At 47.0% G+C, this 18,758-nt stretch overlaps 1 protein-coding gene across 1 annotated transcript; it reads right to left on the bottom strand.

Moving 5' to 3' along the window:
* Positions 1-360: 360 nt before the first annotated feature.
* DDX23 (DEAD-box helicase 23) lies at positions 361-17,054 on the bottom strand. Its single transcript, XM_053921555.1, has 17 exons — positions 16,937-17,054; positions 12,275-12,483; positions 11,625-11,729; positions 10,682-10,775; positions 10,507-10,572; positions 9,810-9,948; positions 9,399-9,532; positions 9,157-9,269; positions 5,660-5,803; positions 5,338-5,563; positions 4,932-5,077; positions 4,393-4,570; positions 3,428-3,670; positions 2,842-2,993; positions 2,609-2,717; positions 1,708-1,882; positions 361-1,267 (listed from the first exon to the last, which is right to left on the bottom strand). The coding sequence occupies exons 2-17, from the start codon at positions 12,481-12,483 to the stop codon at positions 1,044-1,046; spliced, it is 2,457 nt and encodes an 818-aa protein (XP_053777530.1). The 5' UTR covers positions 16,937-17,054; the 3' UTR covers positions 361-1,043.
* Between the last annotated feature and the right edge of the window lie 1,704 nt (positions 17,055-18,758).

Below are 18,758 nucleotides of genomic sequence, written 5' to 3'. Positions count from 1 at the left end.
ACTGGGGAGCCAGGAGCAAAGGGACTGGCGTCAGGCACAGGGCACCAGGGTACGAGAGTGGTCCTGATGGTGCTGCGCCTCTCGGCTTCACAACTGCTTTCCTTTCTCACCTGCGCAAAGCTCCCCAGAGGGTGTGCAGGCCAGAGCTATGGTTACGTAAGGCTGGAGAAGGGGAGGAAAGCAGCGTTAGGGTGCTGTTCTCCACGGCTTTTCTGCTTCTCGTCAAGGGCCTCCTGTAGACTCGGACCATCAGCTGAGACCCTAGGCTCTGCTCTGGATGGGTTTTTTCATTCCTAAACATGTTTTCTGTGGTTCCAGGGAGCACATGAGAGATGAATTTAGCTACAACTAGACACAGCCTTAATATTCACGTATATATTCTCAGAACATAGAAACTCATCTTTTCAGAGAATAGAAAACAAGTTTCACTCAGCGACTTTAAGATGGACACAGCCAGCTCACCCTGTCCCACATCTACTAAAAAAATTCCCCGGGCAAGGGATGCCTAGAGCGCACAGCACCCCTTGGCACAGGGGACGCACACAGCTCTATAAACAAGGCTCTCAATTTGTCTTACAATCCCGAAAGGCAAATGCTATCAAAATGACAGTAAGAGTCCAAGCTCCACAATCCTCACAGTGCCAGAGGTTACCCCTGGGTCACCTAGGGTAAGAATGCTGCTGCAGCTCACGCAGCTGAGTCTGTGCTGAAGTGGTGCCCTCCTGGCGGCCAGCTTTCTCTTCAGCGGAGCGGGCAATGCCAGTTGGCTGCCCCATAACTGGCAAGAGCCAATGACCCGATGCAATCCTGGTACCTGCGAGAGGGGCAGAGCTGAGCCAAAGTCCGTGATGATTTGTTCCCCCTGCCTCCTGCACAGATTCCCTCCTTTCGCAGCCCCACACTCAAGCCTTCAAACTGGAGGGTCCAGGCCAAGGAGTCTGTTTCCTAAGGCCCCATAAGAGTGAAGACCTGGAAAGAGGGCTGTGAGGGTCCTGAAGAACAGGCTTCAGAGCCCGCCCTTAAACCCGTGGGAGAGGCCTGTGTCAGGCAAAGATGGTCTCCTCCCGGCGCTTCTTGGTGAGGATAGTGCCTGGCTTGTGCTGGGCATCTGGGTGGTTGGCTAGCTCTGGGGGGCAGGAAGACACTGGGCTCTCCAGGATGGCTTGCTTCAGCTCATAGAACACAGCAGAATCCTCTTTGGTGAGGAAGGTAATGGCCACACCACTCTTGCCAGCTCGTCCCGTGCGGCCAATGCGGTGGATATAATCTGGGCAAGGGGTGGAGAAGCAATGTCACTCAGGGCACCCGGCCAGATGGCCTGGTAAGCAGGGTCTGAAGCCTCTACTTGGAAGGCGTCCCCCTCCCCACCCCTCCACAGGCAGCAGGTGGAACCCCGGCTGCCTGAGCCTGCAGTATCCACAGTGCTCCCCCCACAACCACTACTAACGGGGTCCCCCTACCACGCAGCCTGAGAGGGGCCCACTTCCATTCTTTCCCACACTCCGAAGACAGCAAGCTATCCCAGGGACAGGACAACACTCCCTATGAGATGGAGTGGGGGCTCTTCTCACTGGGACAAGTGATCCTAGACTCAGAGCTGTGAGCCGTGGCGGCGGCGGCGGCCTCCTCGGCACAGCGCCCCGACTTCACATGGAGAGACAAGGAGGCTCTCTTCACCCAGACTGCAGCTGCTTTCCTCCCACTTACCTTCAATGTTTTTGGCCATATCATAGTTGACCACCATAGACACATCTTGGATGTCGATACCACGGCCCGCCACATCTGTAGCCACCAAGATGTCCTTGGCCCCAGCCTTGAGGTTGGACAGTGCAAACTCTCGCTGCTCCTGGCCTTTCCCACCATGCAGCGTACAAGCATTGTACTGTTGGGAGAATGGTGAGATGGAGAAAGTGCAATGGGATCACGGAAAGACACCGAAGTTAAGAAGAAGCAGGGACAGAGGGCAGGTTTCAGAGAGCAACAGGGGAGAAGGGGAAGGAGGCAGGAGAGAGAGTGAGTGCAATGAAGGTATGGGAGAACAGGTGAGCCGAAGAAAGGGTGGGGGAGACCAGATATGGCATGGCAGAGCGCGCCAGGGCAAGATCAAAGGTAAAATCAGGGGTGAGATGTGGAGCCAGACACATGAGAAGTAGTCAGAAAGGATGAGGGTGGAAAGCAGGAACCAAGAAGTTCAAGGAAGTTTAAGCACTGAGTAGAGAGAACCCTGAAACACCAGTCAGGAGTAAAGGACACTGATCCACATCTCCCTCCTGACCACGCACATGAACACGACAACTCCGACCCATTCTATCCCTCATCCTCAGATCCTGCCAGGGTGCCTGTCTCAGACCTCTCCCTGGCCCAGGCCACTCGGAGGAAGGCTCAAGGGCAGAGCTCCAGCTGCCACTGCTGGGACAGTCACAGCGTCATAGCGACTGACCCAGTCCTTCTATCTCCACCAAACCTCCCCTTCCCCTCCAGCCCCCACTTGTTCAATACTGGAGAAGTTCAAAAAAGTGTGAAAATTTAAAGCAGGGACCCAGGGGGCCCCTCTAATTTAAGAAAGCAGTGCCAAAGAGAACACTCTGCCCTTCCCTGACAGACGCACCCCCATCTTCTCCAGGGATTTGGCCAAAACATCACAGCCCTTCTTTTGGTTGACAAAAATGATGATGGGTGGATCAAAGCCTTGCTCCAAGATTGCCAGCAGCTTTTTCCTGGGGAGAGGAGGAGAGAAAGGAAACAGCAGCTCTTCAACAAGGCAGAACAATCGTCCTCCAGCAGCTACTCGCCCTGAAAAGGCCCCTCTCCACCGCCTCCCCGGCTCAGCTGCCCCCGTACCTCTTCTCTGACTCCGACATGAGGAAGACTTTCTGCTCCACGCGCTCATGGGGCTTGCCTGCAGAGCCAATGTACACCACAGCAGGACGCCGCAGGTAGCTCCGGGCCAGGCGCTCCACGGCGGGGGGCATGGTGGCCGTGAACATGACCGTCTGTGAAAACAGGAGGTTCAGCCTCAGGCCCAGGAAGACACACTCACACATCCCCCCCCACCCCACCACCACAGGCAGCACAGCTGAAGCTTAGAATCTACAGTGGGCCGTGGTGTAAACTCTCACAGCCACCTTCAGAAATGTGTCCTTTGCCGTCCCACTTCTTTCCTCACTACCTGTACCTGACATCTTGTGGCAAGAGGAAGGGCTGAGAGCACTCATTAGCATCTGCGGTGGGCAGTACCGTGCCTGTCTGGAACCACTTTTCCAGGGCTAAGCTAAACAGTTATACTGTTAGGGATGTCAGAAGACTGCACCTAGGCAGGCCTCGCCATTCTAGAAACAGGTACTCTGGGGCCACCTACGGCGAGAAGGGCCCTAAAGCAGGTTTGCCAACTTGCCCAACTCTTCCCAGCCCGGGGAAGCAGCCTTACTTGGCGGTACTTATGTTTTCCTGACTCAAAGTTGGCCAACATCTTCTCGGGGTCCTCAGCCTCATCCGTGTCCGGCTTCTGGTTGCTGACAGGCATGTGCTCCAGGATCTTCTGGACGTCTGGCTCAAAGCCCATGTCAATCATTCTATCTGCCTCATCCAGAACCACATAGGTACAGCGGCTCAGCACCAGGTAGCGGTTCTCCAGCACATCAATCAGACGTCCTGGGGTAGCGATCACAATCTGGGGGTACAGTGGAATCATATGTAGCCCCAGTGGGTATCCCCTTCTTCTCCCTTCTGTGGACTATTCACCCACTTGGACAACAGAACCCTAATACTAAGGAGCTTGGATACCAGCATCTAGTTACGTTTGGCAGTGAAGGGTCCTGAGAATTGACACAAAATCACTTGTTGCTATCTTGGATTTTTTTTCAGGAATAAACAGGGTCTCTGAATATGATACAGGAGTTAGAGGAGGCAGCAAATCAAAAGGAACTTTCTTAGACGGAAGCGAGACTAAGGAATATTGTGGAGGGGGCTATATAAAATGATTACACTAGGAAGCCTGCAGAAGACCCAACTCCTGTATCAGACTTCTTACACAAAGCTCTCCTCCCCCACCCTGAAAAGGTGGCGACACACGACGATCCGGTCCCCGGTCCGGCACAGTGACTAAGAGCACAGGGCTTGACTGTGATCAGTGCTGCCCTCTGCCAGCTGTGTGTGACTTTGGACAAGTCATTAACCTGGTCCTCGGCTTCATCGGTAAAATGGAGAGTCCCCTGTCTACTCTCATATGATTGTGAGAATTTAGGAGGGTATAATCCCTGGTATAGAAGTTCTCAATAATAATAAACCAGACCTTTTCTTCAGCTGACTGAATGTCTGAGGCAGAAACTAGAAACAGAGCCCCGAAACAGAACAGCCTGAACGGCGCGCTGGCTGCTGGCCAGGTGAACAAACCTCACAACCCATGCGCAGTCTGAAACCCTGGTCCTCTCTGGAGATGCCGCCAATGACAGCCACAGTGCGGATGCCTAGTGGCTTCCCAAACTTGATGGTTTCTTCCTCAATCTGCTGAGCCAGCTCACGGGTGGGGGCCAGGATGATGGCATACGGGCCCTGGTCTGACTCTTCGATCCTGTGGTAAATGGGGCATCCCACAGTTTCAGCTTTGCTTCCCATCTGACCACAAACAGGAGCAAGACCAAGTCACACTTAAGGGTGGCTATGTGAATGCAGAGGGTGGTGGGAAGAGGGTGCAATGATCTCCCTTAAAAATCAGAGACTCCAGGAGAGCCAAGTTCCTCAGGGAGTGGTCCTTGCGAGCAATACAATCATACACTTCTTTGATATTATGATCCAGTTATTCTCTAATATCTGACCCAGACTACAGAAGGGGCTTCTGATTACAGACTTAAAAAGAAAACCAAACACTCATTTGCCACTTCCAATACTCCTACCCAGTCAAACCCACTTCAACTGGTGTCAGGTGACCCCACCTGTCAATTTTGGGAAGGGTAGTGATCCAGACCAGCAACGGGATGAGGAAGGCTGCTGTCTTGCCACTGCCAGTCTCAGCCACACCAATGATGTCACGATTCTGTAGCCCAATGGGAATTGCCTGACGCTGGATAGGTGTTGGTTCCTGGAGTGGCCAAGAGAGAGTAATGGGTAAAAGCAGAATTATATACCACCTGGGCCACCACTGATGGAGTGGGCACACACGCTAGCACAATGGGAGGACACCAAACACTGTTCACAGGAATGAGAAGAAACACAATCACCAAAGGCCAATACTGCCACCACAAATGAACACATAATGTCACCTTGGTGCCCCTGGCAGAGAAGGCACCAGACAGTCAAGGAACAAAGTCTGCTCTTCTGAACCAATCTTCCCCCCGTTACCTTGTAGCCACACTTATCGATGACCTCCAAGATATGTGGGGGCAGAGAAGAGTCTTTCCAGGATCGGATGGGATTAGGGATCTTGCCACCTTTGGTGGTGATGCTGTAGTCCTCACGGAATATCCGCCAGTCCCTGTCTGTCATCTCATCTAGCTTCTTCTGGGACCAATGACGATCATCCCAGCGTTGCTTGGCTTCCTTCTTACGAAGTTTGCGGAGTCTTGCCCTGGAGCAAGATCACAGAAATTAGGAATTCCCCAGTTCCTTTCTACACACTCTGGGCACTGCCCAACCACCCCGGCCCTGACCACTCACTACTCACTCCTCCTGCTCCTTTTCTTCCAGTGTCCGCCTCTTCTCCATTAGATCTCCGTAGAAACGTGACTGCTCTCGCTTCTGCTGCTTTAAGTCAATGCCTGCAATGAAGCCTCGCCCCAGCAACTGCACCTGGTGCCGCTCTTTGTACCTGAGATTGAGACAGAGGGAGAGAAAAATGGAGCTGTAGCCCTGGCTCACGTGACTCAGTGGATTCAGTGCCAGCCTGCAAACCCAAAGGCCACCAGTTCAATTCCTGGTCAGGGCACATGTCTGGGTTGTGGGCCGGGTCCCCAACTGAAGATATGTGAGAGAGAACCAATCAATGTTTCCCTCCCTCTCCCCTCTCTCTAAAAATAATTTTTTTTAAAAGGAGCTATTACAGCAGGAGGGAAGAGCAGACTACCAATATGTATCAGTTTCCCTTCCTCCACAAGGTCTCCGCTCACCCAGAGGACTGGCTGACTACCAGTTTATCAATTTCCCCATCCCACCTTATCTTACTTCTATTTCTGTAGTCATTGGTTCTCTCTAGGAACTGCCTAGTTTAAAAGACCTAGTTTAGACAACTTACTGTATGGGAGAAGATATTCACCAACAATATATCCAACAAGTGGTTAATATCCAAAATATATAGAAAGTTCATACAACTTAACACCAAAAAAGATCAACAATCGAGTAAAAAAATGGGCAGAGGACCTGAATAGACATTTGTCCAAAGAGGACATACAGATGGCCAATAGACATATGAAAAGATGCTCAATGTCACTAATCATCAGAGAAATGCAAATCAAAACCACAATGAGATATTATTACCTCACACCTATCAGGATGGCTATGATAAAAAAAAAAAAAACCAAAAACCAAAAAACAAGTCTGGGGAAGATGTAGACAAAGGAAATCCTCATGCGCTGGTGGTGGTATTGCACATTGATGCAGCCGCTATGGAAAACAGTCTGAAGGTTCCTCAAAAAATTAAGGACTTCTGGCCAAGCTGGAGGCATAGGTAGACACACTGTGCCTCCTTACACAACCAAAAGAAGGACAACAACATTTAAAAACAAAAAACAACCAGAACTGACAGAAAATCGAACTGTATGGAAGTCCAAGAGCGAAGGAGATAAAGAAGAAACATTCATCCAGACCGGTAGGAGGGGCGGAGACAGGCAGCCGGGGAGGACTCGTGGCAGGGAGGTGGCTGGCAGATCCAGGGAGGTGGCGGATTGTGGAGCAGGGTGGGCAAAGCTGCAGCTGGCCAGTGAGTCAGCAGCTGGTGGACTGGGTGACAGACCATGCAACCCATGGTTCCAGCGTGGGGAAATAAAGCCTCAAATCTCTGAGTGAAAACACCCATGGGGGTTGAGGCAGCAGCGGGAGGAACCCCCAGCCTCATAGGAGAGTTCATTGGAGAGACCCACGGGGTCCTAGAACGTACACAAACCCACCCACCCAGGAAGCAGCACCAGAAGGGCCCAATTTGATTGTGGGTAGCGGAGGGAGTGACTGAAAACTGACAGAGAGTGGAGCAAGCACCATTGCTCCCTCTCGGCCCCTCCCCCACGTACAGCATCACAGCACACAGACCAGCATTACCCCACCCTGGTGAACATCTAAGGCTCCACCCCTTTTATATAACAGGCATGCCAAGATTTAAAAAAAAAAAAAAAAAAAAAAGGCCCAAATGAAAGAATAGATCAAAGCTCCAGAAAAAATACAACTAAGCAACAAAGAGATAGCCAACCTATCAGATGTGCAGTTCAAAAACTAGTAATCAGGAAGCTCACAGAATTGGTTGAATTTGGTCACAAATTAGATGAAAAAATGAAGGCTATGCTAAGAGAAACAAAGGAAAATGTATGGGGAACCAATAGTGATGCAAAGGAAACTGGGACTCAAATCAATGGTGTGGACCAGAAGGAAGGAAGAAACATCCAACCAGAAAAGTATGAAGAATTCAAAAAAATGAGGAGAGGCTTAGGAACCTCCAGGATATCTTTAAATATTCCAACATCTGAATTATAGGGGTACCAGAAGAAGAGGAAGAGCAAAAAATTTAAAACTTATTTGAATAAATAACAAAGGAGAACTTCCCTAATCTGGCAAAGGAAATAGACTTCCAGGAAGTCCAGGAAGCTCAGAGTCCCAAAGAAGCTGGACCCAAGGAGGAACACACCAAGGCACATCATAATTACATTACCCAAGATTAATGCAAAGGAGTTCCCATAAGACTGTCAGCTGATTTCTCAAAAGAGACCTTGCAGGCAAGAAGGGGCTGGAAAGAAGTATTCCAAGTCATGAAAGGCAAGGACCTACATCCAAGATTGCTCTATCCAACAAAGCTTTCATTTAGAATGGAAGGGCAGATAAAGTACTTCTCAGATAAGGTTAAATTCAAGGAGTTCATCATCACCAAGCCCTTATTATATGAAATGTTAAAGGGATTTATCTAAGACAAAGAAGATAAAAAATATGAACAGTAAAAATGACAGCAAACTCACAGTTCTTAACAACCACACCTAAAACAAAAACAAAGCAAACAACTAGAACAGGAACAGAACCACAGAAATGGAGATCACATGGAGGGTTATCAACAGGGGAGCAGGAGGGGGAGAGAGGGGAAAAAGGTACTGAGAATAAGTAGCATAAATGGTAGGTACAAAATAGACAGGGGGAGGGTAAGACTAGTGTAGGAAATGTAGAAGCCAAAGAACTTATATGTATGACCCATGGACATGAACTATAGCAGGGGAATGTGGGAGGGAGGGGGTGTGCAGGATGGAGTGGAGTGAAGGGGGGGAATGGGACAACTGTAATAGCATTATCAATAAATATATTAAAAAAAATAAAAAATAAGACTACCATATGGACCAGCAATCCCACCTCTGGGTATGTATCCAAAGGCATACAAAGCACTAATTAGAAAAGATACAAGCACCCCTATCTTCATGGCAGCATTATTTACAATAGCCAATATATGGAAGCAACTTAAGTGTATAAAGAAGATGGGGTACATATATACAATGGAATATTACTCAGCCATAAAAAAGAATGAAATCGTACCATTTGCAAAACATGGATGGACCTAGAGGGTGTTGGGCTAAGCAAAATAAGTCAGACAGAAAAAGACAAATACCACATGATTTCATTTATATGTGGAATCTAAAAAACGAAATAAATGAACACACAAAACAGAAACAGACTCACAGAGAACAAAGTGATGACTCCCAGAGGGAAGGGGGTTTGGAGGCATGGCTATGAAAGGTGAAGGGACTGAGAAGTACAGACCAGTGGTTACAAGAGTCACGGGACGTAAAGTACAGCATAGGGAACATAGTCAGTATTATTGTAACAACTATGTATGGTAACAACTAGACTTATTGGGGGGATCACTTCGTAAGTTAAATGGCTAACCACTTTGCTGTACACCTAAAACTTATATAATATATAATATTGAATGCCAACTGTAATTAAAACAAGATCTAGTTTAGGCCTGAAGCCACTCACAGTGGGTTGTAGTCAATGGATGTGTCCTCAGATGCGTCCCACTCAAAGACAAACTTGCGGTCATTAAGGTGCCTCGTTCGGCGACGCTTCTTAATGCCACCCAGGTAACGCTCCTATCCATGGACAGAACACAGAGCTCGTCAAGCTCAAGGCCCAAAGCTCACATGCAGAGATAAGAATGGCCAAGTAATTAAACCTCATCTTTGCAAGTGGGCAAGTGAAGACAGAGCCAAGGCCTGCACCTTAATGGCATGCAGTTCCTTGCTCTTGTCCTTCTCCTCTCGGATCTTCTGCCGCCCTTCCTCATCCTCATTTCCATTGGTCTCCCGCTCCATCCTCTCCCTGCGTTCCCGACGTTCCCGTTCCTGAGGGTCTTCTGCAGACCAAAGAAATCAAAGCTGCAGAAGAGCTCAGTGGAAGAAAAAAAGAGAGCACGGAGCGATCCAGACAATGGGCACCAAATGAGAAAAACAGGGCATTTCTGACACAAGAGAAATGGAAATATAACAGAAAGATGCTTTTCTCATAAATTTTCCCCATCCTCTCCTTTTCCAAACCGGAACAAACCGGTTTCTACCTCTCCTGAGTGACACTATAACACTACTCCACCCTTTCACATCCCATCTAAGGGCTATAGCAGGTAGGAAACGAACCCAACATTTTCCTGCCCAAGTCTTGAAACTGTTTCCTTTTCTTCCTCTCTTCTTCAAGCATCCTCTGCCGCTCTTCCACCTCCTGCTGCCGTCGCTTCAGGGCTTCAGCCTCTCGCTCTGCTTTGGAGAGGAACTTGGGCTACGAAATAGACTGACACTGTAAACACAGGATCTGGAAGCAGGGTATAATCACATCACTGATGCGAGACAGCAGGGAGCCCAAAAATATTTGCTCAGGCATTAAACCTGTTAAGAAAAACACAAACAGGCCTAGGATCCTGTTATGGGTTGAACTGTGTCCCCTTCAAAATGCATATATGAAAGTCCTAACCCCCAGCACCTCAAAATGTGACTGAATTTGGAGACAGGGTCTTTGAAGAGGTATTTAAGGTAAAATGAGGCTCTTAGAATTGGCCCTAATCCAACCTGACCGGTGTCCTTGTAAGAAAAAACTTGGACATACATACAGAGATACACTGGGGATGCGCACGCACAGGGGGAAGACCATGTGAAGACGGAGAAGACATCCGTCTACAAACCAAGGAGAGAGGCTTCGGGAGAAACGACCCTACTGTCACCTTGATCTCGGACGAGCCTCCAGAATGGTGAGAAACTACATCTCTGCTGTTTAAGTCACCCAGGCTGCTGTTTTCTTACAGTGGCCCAAGCCGGCTAATACAGATCCTCAAATGCTTACTTTTGCCTCAGCTTCTTCCTCAGCCTTTTTCTTGGCCAGAAGTTCCTCCAGGGATAATGGCTGGGCCTGAAGATCAAACACAGGACTTCATTCCATGACGGCTCTCTCCCTTTGAAGATCACAAACTTGGGCTTGAATTCAAGAGGAAGATGAGAAAACACTTCCTCCTGCTTACCTTGGGCTTTTTATCGCCATGTTCATCCTCCTCATCCTTCTTAGAGTCTCTGTCTTTTCGGGATTTAAAATCTTTCCCTCGTCCAGGAGATAAACTTTAAGACAAAGGAACAGAAAGTGTCCATATTGCTGCTGTCTTACCCCAAGCCCTGAATGAGGTTCAGGCTGACCCCAAAAAGAGGAGGGAAGTTTCCTCATGACTCAGCAAGACTGGCCCACAGTCACCCATCAGGGCCAGAGCTCCCTTTGCAGGCAGGGTCACTCTGCCTGCTCGGAAACCTGACGACAGCCCTGTCTTGGCCCCAATCTACCTGAATCTCCTTTTCTAAAACTAATTTCTTGTAGCAAGTGGGTCTTCACTATTGACATCAGAAGAATTTCCTCCAGACAGCAGTTGCACATTGAAGGAATACTGCTATGTCTGTCCCTTCCTCGTTTCCCTCCCTACCAGTCACGGCAACCCTTTCCTCATACCTGCTATAAGCTTAACCTACGAGGGATCTCAACAACTTCACCTGTGTTCGTTATACGAATTCTGCCCTTTGTCGTGAATTTCAACTACACACTCGGGGCTAAATAAAAAGTTGAATAGAAAATTTCCAAGAAAAATATCAAGATACTGGGGCAAGATTAAGCATAACAAATATATGCTACATATTCTGGGTAGAAAACTAAATGGTTCAGTGGAGCTAAAGGAATGTTGTGTAGGCCAGTAACCTTTACACACTTAACTTCTAAATTCTAAGAACAAGCTAGCCCTCAAAGGGCTGTGAACTCACTGACTGACTATACTTTCTAAAGACACATGCCCTCGAAAAAGACAGCCAACTGCCATTTGGGCCCACCAAGACGATCCTACTCTCCTACAAAGCTGAGCCAGCTCAGGTGAAGACAGGAGGAGATAGGAGCATTTCCCCAAAGCCCCCTCTTGTTCCCTCAGGTACCTGGATCGTTTCCGGTCCTTGTCCCGTCTGTGCCCGTCCTTATCCCGATCTCGGTCCTTCTTATTCCGATCGCGCTCCTTATCTCGTTCTCTGTGCCGTCGTTCTCTGAAGGCAACGAATTTAAGAACTCTCTTGATATTTCAGAGTAACCCACTTCACTGCAGCCCTAAGGAAGTTCTCACGATCTTGTTTTTTCAGTTTATTGATTTTCAGAGAGAAAGAGAAAGACATCACTTTGTTGTTCTACTTATTTATGCACTCATTGGTTGATGCTTGTATGTGCCCTGACCAGAAAGCAAACTGCTTATCAGGACGATGCTCTAACCAACTGAGCCACCCAGCCAGGGCCTGATCTTTTCTCCCCAAAACAAATTCTAAAATTGAGGAATATGCTTCTTGTGGGAAGTATGAGGGGATCCTAAGATCTTACAGCTCAGAGTTGTACTGCTAAGTATTGATGGCAATAATCGACCATCTCTGGACCTTCATCTTATAAGTTCACTCTTAACCGTTTAAGCTAATGAATCACTAGGTGTAGAAAAATGTGGGAAACACTGATGTCTTAACCCTGAAGGTATAAGAGGAAGCAAAAATGAAGAAGTCTGAAATGAGCTCTCCCTTCCTGCGTAGTAGATACAAAGTAACTTTACCTTTCTGTAGACTTGGACCGGGAACGAGAGCGAGACCGGCTGCCACCTCGACGCCTATCCCTTGAACGATGCCGCTTCCTATCTTTAGATGGGGAAGATTTCCGGTCCCGGTCTCTATCCCGCTCCCGCTCAGGTGTCCGAGACCGCTTCCTTTCCTCCTTGGAAGGTGACACATCACGGTCCTTCTTATCTGCTAGCTCTCCTGCCATCTGTCATGGGTAAAAGGAGTACTTATCATGTACTAGGTACTACTCTAAACTGTTCATATATAATGGACTTAATCTCAAAACAACCCTATGAGGTAGATATTTTGCTATGGCTACTTTATAGATGAGGAAGCTGAAGTGCAGGTATATAAAGTAACCGAGGTGGTAAGTGGCAGAGTTCCAGGCAGCCTGGCTCCAGAGACCCACTTTTACTCATTATACTACACTGCCCTTCTGTGATTACTTGTTATATATTTTCAGTTTTAAAAGTATACAATGAATATACCTTATTTTTCTAATCAGATTGCAGAAGTATGAAAAGATATGTTAGTGAATGAATAGTGCTCTAGCTATCTCTAGAAACAGCCTGCATTGCTCATCTGGGGAGTCTGGCAGGTCTGCCAGCCACCAGGTCAGTCAGCGCGTACACACACACCTAGGAGAGATAAAGTCTCTGAACTCATAAAGAAGGCTGGGGGGGGGGGGGGGGGGGCGGAGATTTGGTATTATAATCAGCACTCCAAGGAAAAATTAAAATGGACAAATAGAAAGGCACCACTAGTCATACAATGAGAAAAAACTGGTAAAGGGTACGCAGGACCTCCGTGAACTTTTTTTTTTTTTGCAACTCCTTATCATTGTATAATTATTTCAGAAAAAGAAAGGTAGATGCCAACTACAGGCCACACACATTCTGACCGATACTCCCCACTCAAGATTTTCAGTCTTGATCATCACTCAGTCCCATGAAAGGTGTCAGCAGGAACTTGTTCTGTTCCCTCTTGCCTGGGAAACACTGAACACACTGTCAGCTGTCTTTCAGACTACAAAATCTATTCTGCTTCATTTGCTAAAACAACAGCAAGCCTGGGTCTGCCTCTCCCGCATCATCATCGTCGTCGTCATCACCATCCCTATCACCTGGGATACATTTCTCAAAACTTATTCTATCACCAAGTGGTTCAGCTAGAATATCAGTCCCCTAAGCTTTAGTTTGCAATCCCCCTTTCCCATGTCATTTCCTGCCATATGTCTTTAAGAAGGGAGAACTTGTAATCAAAAGAAACAAGTAGCACTTTCAAAAGGTGGAGAAATAACCCATTTTATCTCACAATTGCCTGAGAAATGACTGAATATTCTGCATCAGTACATCATGCATTGTCACACGGAAATTACACCGTCCCTTCCATGTGCAGACCTAAGAAAACACACTAGCTCTGGCTGGTGTGGCTCAGTGGATTTGGCACCAGTCTGCAAACCGGAAGGTCAGCGGTTCGATTCCCAGTTGGGGCACATACCTGGGTTGTAGGCCAGGTCCCCAACTGGGGGCGTGTGAGAGGCAACCGATTGGTGTATAGTATCTCTCACACATTGACGTTTCTCTCCCTCTCTTTCGCCCTCCCTTCCACTCTCTCTAGAAATAAATTAAATTAAAATAAAAAACTTATTAAAAAAAAGAAAACACTCTAGGAGAAAGGCTATTTTCTCTGTAAAGCGTCCTAGACATCATGAATTCTTTCTTTCTTTCTTTTTTTTTTTTAAAGATTTTATTTATTTATTTTTAGAGAGGGGAAGGGAGGGAGAAAGAGAGAGAAATATGTGTCTCTTTAGAGAGAGAGAAACATGAGAGGCAATGTGTTCCCTGACTGGGAATCGAACCGGCAACCCTTTGGTTTGCAGCCCGCACTCAATCCACGGAGCCACACCAGCCAGGGCATGAATTCTTTCAATAAATATTCACTGAGCACCTGGTAGGTGCCAGAAACTGTTCTGTGTACTAGAGATGTATCTGTAAACCAAGTGAAGTCTCAGGTCTCCAACATCTACATTCCAGTGAAGCAGACAACAGTTAAGCAGTAAGATAAGAGAATTTCAAATAGTAATTAGAATTGATGAAGAGAATAAAACAGAGTGAGCCCTGGCCAGGGATCAGTGGATTGAGCACCGGCCTGCAAACAGAAAGGTTCCTGGTTTAATTCCCAGTCAGGGCACATGCCTGGGTGCGGGTCAGGTCCCCGGTTGGGGGTGTGCAAGAAGCGACCAATAGATGTTTCTCTTGCACATCGATGTTTCCCCCTCTCTCTCTCTCCCTTCCCCGCTCTCTGAAAATAATTAAAATCTTTAAAAACTCTCTAAAAAAAAAAAGTGATATAATGGAGAGGGGTATGAACAAGAGATAAGAAAGCTCAGGAAAGAAATTTTTAGATAACATATAAGCTGAGATTTGAAGGATGGGAAAGAGAGAGCCTGCAAAGATCAGGGAAAAGAACTTACTAGGTGGAAGCAAGTACTAAGGCACTGGACAGGAACTAGCTTACCGTGTTCGCCAATTAAAAACAGACTTGTGTGGCTGAGGGGCAGTGACCAGGGGAGAAGACTGACTCAAGAGTTCAGGGAGGTAGGTAGGCGTTAATCATGAAAATATGTTTAGGCCAGGGTAAAGGAACTTGGATTTTAATCTAACTGCCATGGGAACATCAGAAGAGTGTTAAACAGGAAGTGATGTGATCTACTTATACATTTTTAATTCTACTATTTGATTCTACTATACATTGGTGTATAGTATCTCTCACACATTGACGTTTCTCTCCCTCTCTTTCACCCTCCCTTCCACTCTCTCTAGAAATAAATTAAATTAAAATAAAAAACTTATTAAAAAAAAGAAAACACTCTAGGAGAAAGGCTATTTTCTCTGTAAAGCGTCCTAGACATCATGAATTCTTTCTGAATTCTGAAAAAAGTTTCAGAATTCAGTTTCTTGCAAGTCACCAAATTCTTGATGACTTTCTGAAAAAAGTCATCAAGAATTTGGTGACTTGCAAGAAACTACATAGTAGGGAGGTCAAGAATGGAAACAGAGCCACTGAGAATGCTATTCCAGTAGTCTAGGCAAGAGATGACAGTGGCCCGTTCTGGGAAAGTAGCGATGGAGATGGAAAGAAGTAGACAGCTTCCGGGTACACTTTGGGGGCAGGGCCGACAAGGACTTACTATTAAAGGGAAAAAGGGAGAAGGGACACAAGGACGGCTCCTAAATTTACGGTCTGAGCAACCTAGTGGTTCATGGTGCCATTTAGTGACTGAAGAAGACTGGGGGAAAAAGAGATTTAAGAGGAAATCAAGTTTCATTTTGGCCACGTCAATAAGAAAACTAAGTGGAGACTGCAGGAAGGCAGTTGAAAATGCAATTCTGGAATTTAGAAGAGAGACCCTAGAGACAAAAATTTGAGTCATCAATACATAGAAAGCTTTTAAAGCCGTATGACACTAAGTGAGACTACTTAGGTAGGCGGTATGGTTAAAAAAAGAAAACAAACAAGAAAAGAATGAAGAGAATGCATGACTGAGCTCTGAAACACTGTAACATTTAGAGGTCAAGCACAAGAGGAGCCACAGGGAAAGATGGAAAGAAGCTAAAGCCAGTGAGAAAGAAAAAGAAAAATAGTAAAGTAAAAGGAAGGAGGAAAAATGTGATTTCCATGATCTGGAAATCACAGAAGCCAAAACGCATGGTCAGGGAGGGAGCGGTTAACTGTGTGGATGGAGTAAGACTAGGAACTAGAGGTGTGGTGATCCTTGCTTTTGGAAAAATGGAGGTGGTTGGTAACCTTGACCAGAGCTGTTTAAAGTCAGAGTGGAGTGAGTTTAGAAGAGAATGAGAAGTGAGAATATAGTAAACAGAGGAAACTTTTATTTTAAGTTCTACTTAGCACAGGCACACCCCAGCCATTGCTTCCTGGCAGCCTTCCTTGCAAGTCTCCAGACCTTGGAGCTCCTCAGTTCTTGCTGGGCAGGGGCACATTCATTTTTTTGGAGTTTGTGACAAACATCCACTATTTGCAAGGTACCGTGCTAGGTACTGCGTGAGTTACAAAAGGAAATCAGGAAAACCCTGTCCACAGGAAGTTTACAGAACAGTAGAGGGTATGAGACACATACCAAGATGAAGACTCAGATAAGGTATTTATTGAAGTTTCCTTTCATTTGTAAGATCTGCAGAGGAAGTGGCTCTTGAGCGTTTGAGTATAGTAGAATTTAAAGATGTGTAACTGAGAGTGCGGAAAATAAGTCATTCCCAGCAAAATAATACAGGAGGGGCAGAGGCGGGAAAGCATGACTGGTTCTGGAAGAAAAGCCTGAGTTCTAGTTTGGCTGGAGCAAGGGCTACTCAAAACAAGAAAGAATAAGGTCAGACAGGGGATATCACAGGTACTGTGCCAAGGGCAAAGGTCTGGTTTGTAACATCTTCCAGACACCTGGCCTGTGCTCCCAGGAGCCAATACTACCCGCCGGGGCCCGCTCGCCTTCGCTCCAGACGGCTAGAGCTTCCCGGGCTCGTGCCCCTTCCCTGAGGCGTTCTTCCCCGCCTGGTCCCGGCGGCAGGGGCCATCGCGGTGCCTACACTCTCGCCGTCTCAGCAAACTTGTGGGAACCGCCTCCGCCGCCCAACACTCACCACTCCGAGCCTGAACCACCCAACGCGGCCTCAACGTCGCCCAGCAGTCGCCATCTTTCCCTTTTCCTGGTCCCCGAGATGCAACCCCCCTGGGCCGCGCGGCAAGCTGGGAAAGCGAGTTCCTGATGCCGGCTGCCCTGGCCAACAAGGAGCGCCTGAAAACTACCAATCCCAGAATTCATGGTGCTAGCGCCAAACCCGGACCGCGAGGTCTGGTGGGCAATGTAGTTCGCAGAACATTTGAATCTGGCGGAGGAAGCGTTTTCCATGCGTAGACTTCCTGCAAAAAGTCCTCTCCCGGCGCAATCATCTCGGAATATGCTGGTTTTCCTAGAAATTGCAATCACTGACTGTAATGGCTTGTGGCTTACATCTCTTTGTGGAAAAACGTTTTTACAAAAAGAAAAAAACAACACCACCCAACACTGAGAGATGAATTATTAGTCTTTTTTTTATAGGTGGTTACAGGTGTAGCCGAGTATTTCACAATGAAGGTGGGACTATTCATTGTGCAGGACTATTCCAGGTTTAGGAGGACATTCTAGCAACCGACGATAACACTCCCCAGTTATTGTGACAACTCAAAATGAGGCCGTACAACGGATTCCAAAAGCTTCCAAGAATGATGGTGTCGCCCGGGCAGTGGCACCCATTTTTTCAGCACTCCAGATAGGACCCTGGCGTCCTCATTTTCTTGCCCTTTGGAATCTGGCGTGTATTGAACTACCTTCATATATTTGCTTCTTTCTTCCTCATATTCCCTCCCCCCTCTTCAGTCCTCCACTGAGCCTTTTTTTCCCACCCCAAATTGTATGTTCATTTTGTTTTTCTTTGGTCTTATCATTCATAGTTCTCCCCTCAACCCCGCGCCTAAACAAAGCGTTGCAACTTCTAGGATGGGTTTAAAAAGATACCCGGAAGTAGCAATGCCTCCTTCCTTCCCATTTTCCCATCATCAACTTTTTTATTTCAATCCCATATGGCTGTAAGTCTGCCTTTTTTTCTGAATATATGTTCAGTTCCCCTCAAACAGAGCTTCAGATAGACCCAAATAATCGTAAATCCCTGAGAACCACCTACTATGGCCCAAAGTACTCCCGGGAGAGGTACCCACCCTTCTGTTCTTCTGGTTCTGCAGCCTTTGATTCCGCTTCTATCCCAGAGACTCATCTGAAGGGAAAGTAGTCACAGCTCCACTATGTGTGTAAGTCACCCAGTGAACACTGGAGGGCTCTCCACTCACAGATTGGAACCCCAACTAACAATCAGATCAAAGCTGTAGACTGGAACCTTTAAGAGCTACAGTTATTTACTGAAAATCTAAGTGCCCAACACTGAGATGTACACTTAACTTCCGTTACTTATTTTACTGGGTCCTAATAATAGTATGAGGTTGGCATTATCTCCATTTTACTGATAAGATTGATCCCCAGAAAAATTGATTATACCTTCAAAGGCCACATAGTTAAAAGAATGAAGCCAGAATTCAACTTCAGAGTCCATGCTCTTTCCATATTTTCAGATTACCATTCGTCATCATTTTAAATTTTTTTATCGATTTTTTTTTTAGAGAGAGAGAAGGAGAAACATCAATTCTTTCTTCCACCCATGTATGCATTCATTGGTGCTTCTTGCATGTGTCTGACCAGGGAGGGATCCCACCCGGGAAGGATCCCACCCACAACCTTGGCCTCCCACCCACAACCTTGGCATATTGGGACGACACTCTTACCAACTAAGCTATTGGGTCAGCGCCATCATCATCTTTAAAGATGAGTAAATGGGAACCCAAAATAGTGGTGAAGCTTGCCCAAGTTCATAG

The sequence above is a fragment of the Desmodus rotundus genome, chromosome 3, assembly GCF_022682495.2.
Source record: "Desmodus rotundus isolate HL8 chromosome 3, HLdesRot8A.1, whole genome shotgun sequence".
NCBI classification, from domain to species: domain Eukaryota; kingdom Metazoa; phylum Chordata; class Mammalia; order Chiroptera; family Phyllostomidae; genus Desmodus; species Desmodus rotundus.
Note: the sequence above shows the minus strand (reverse complement) of the source record. Positions and strands in the feature narration are given on the sequence as shown.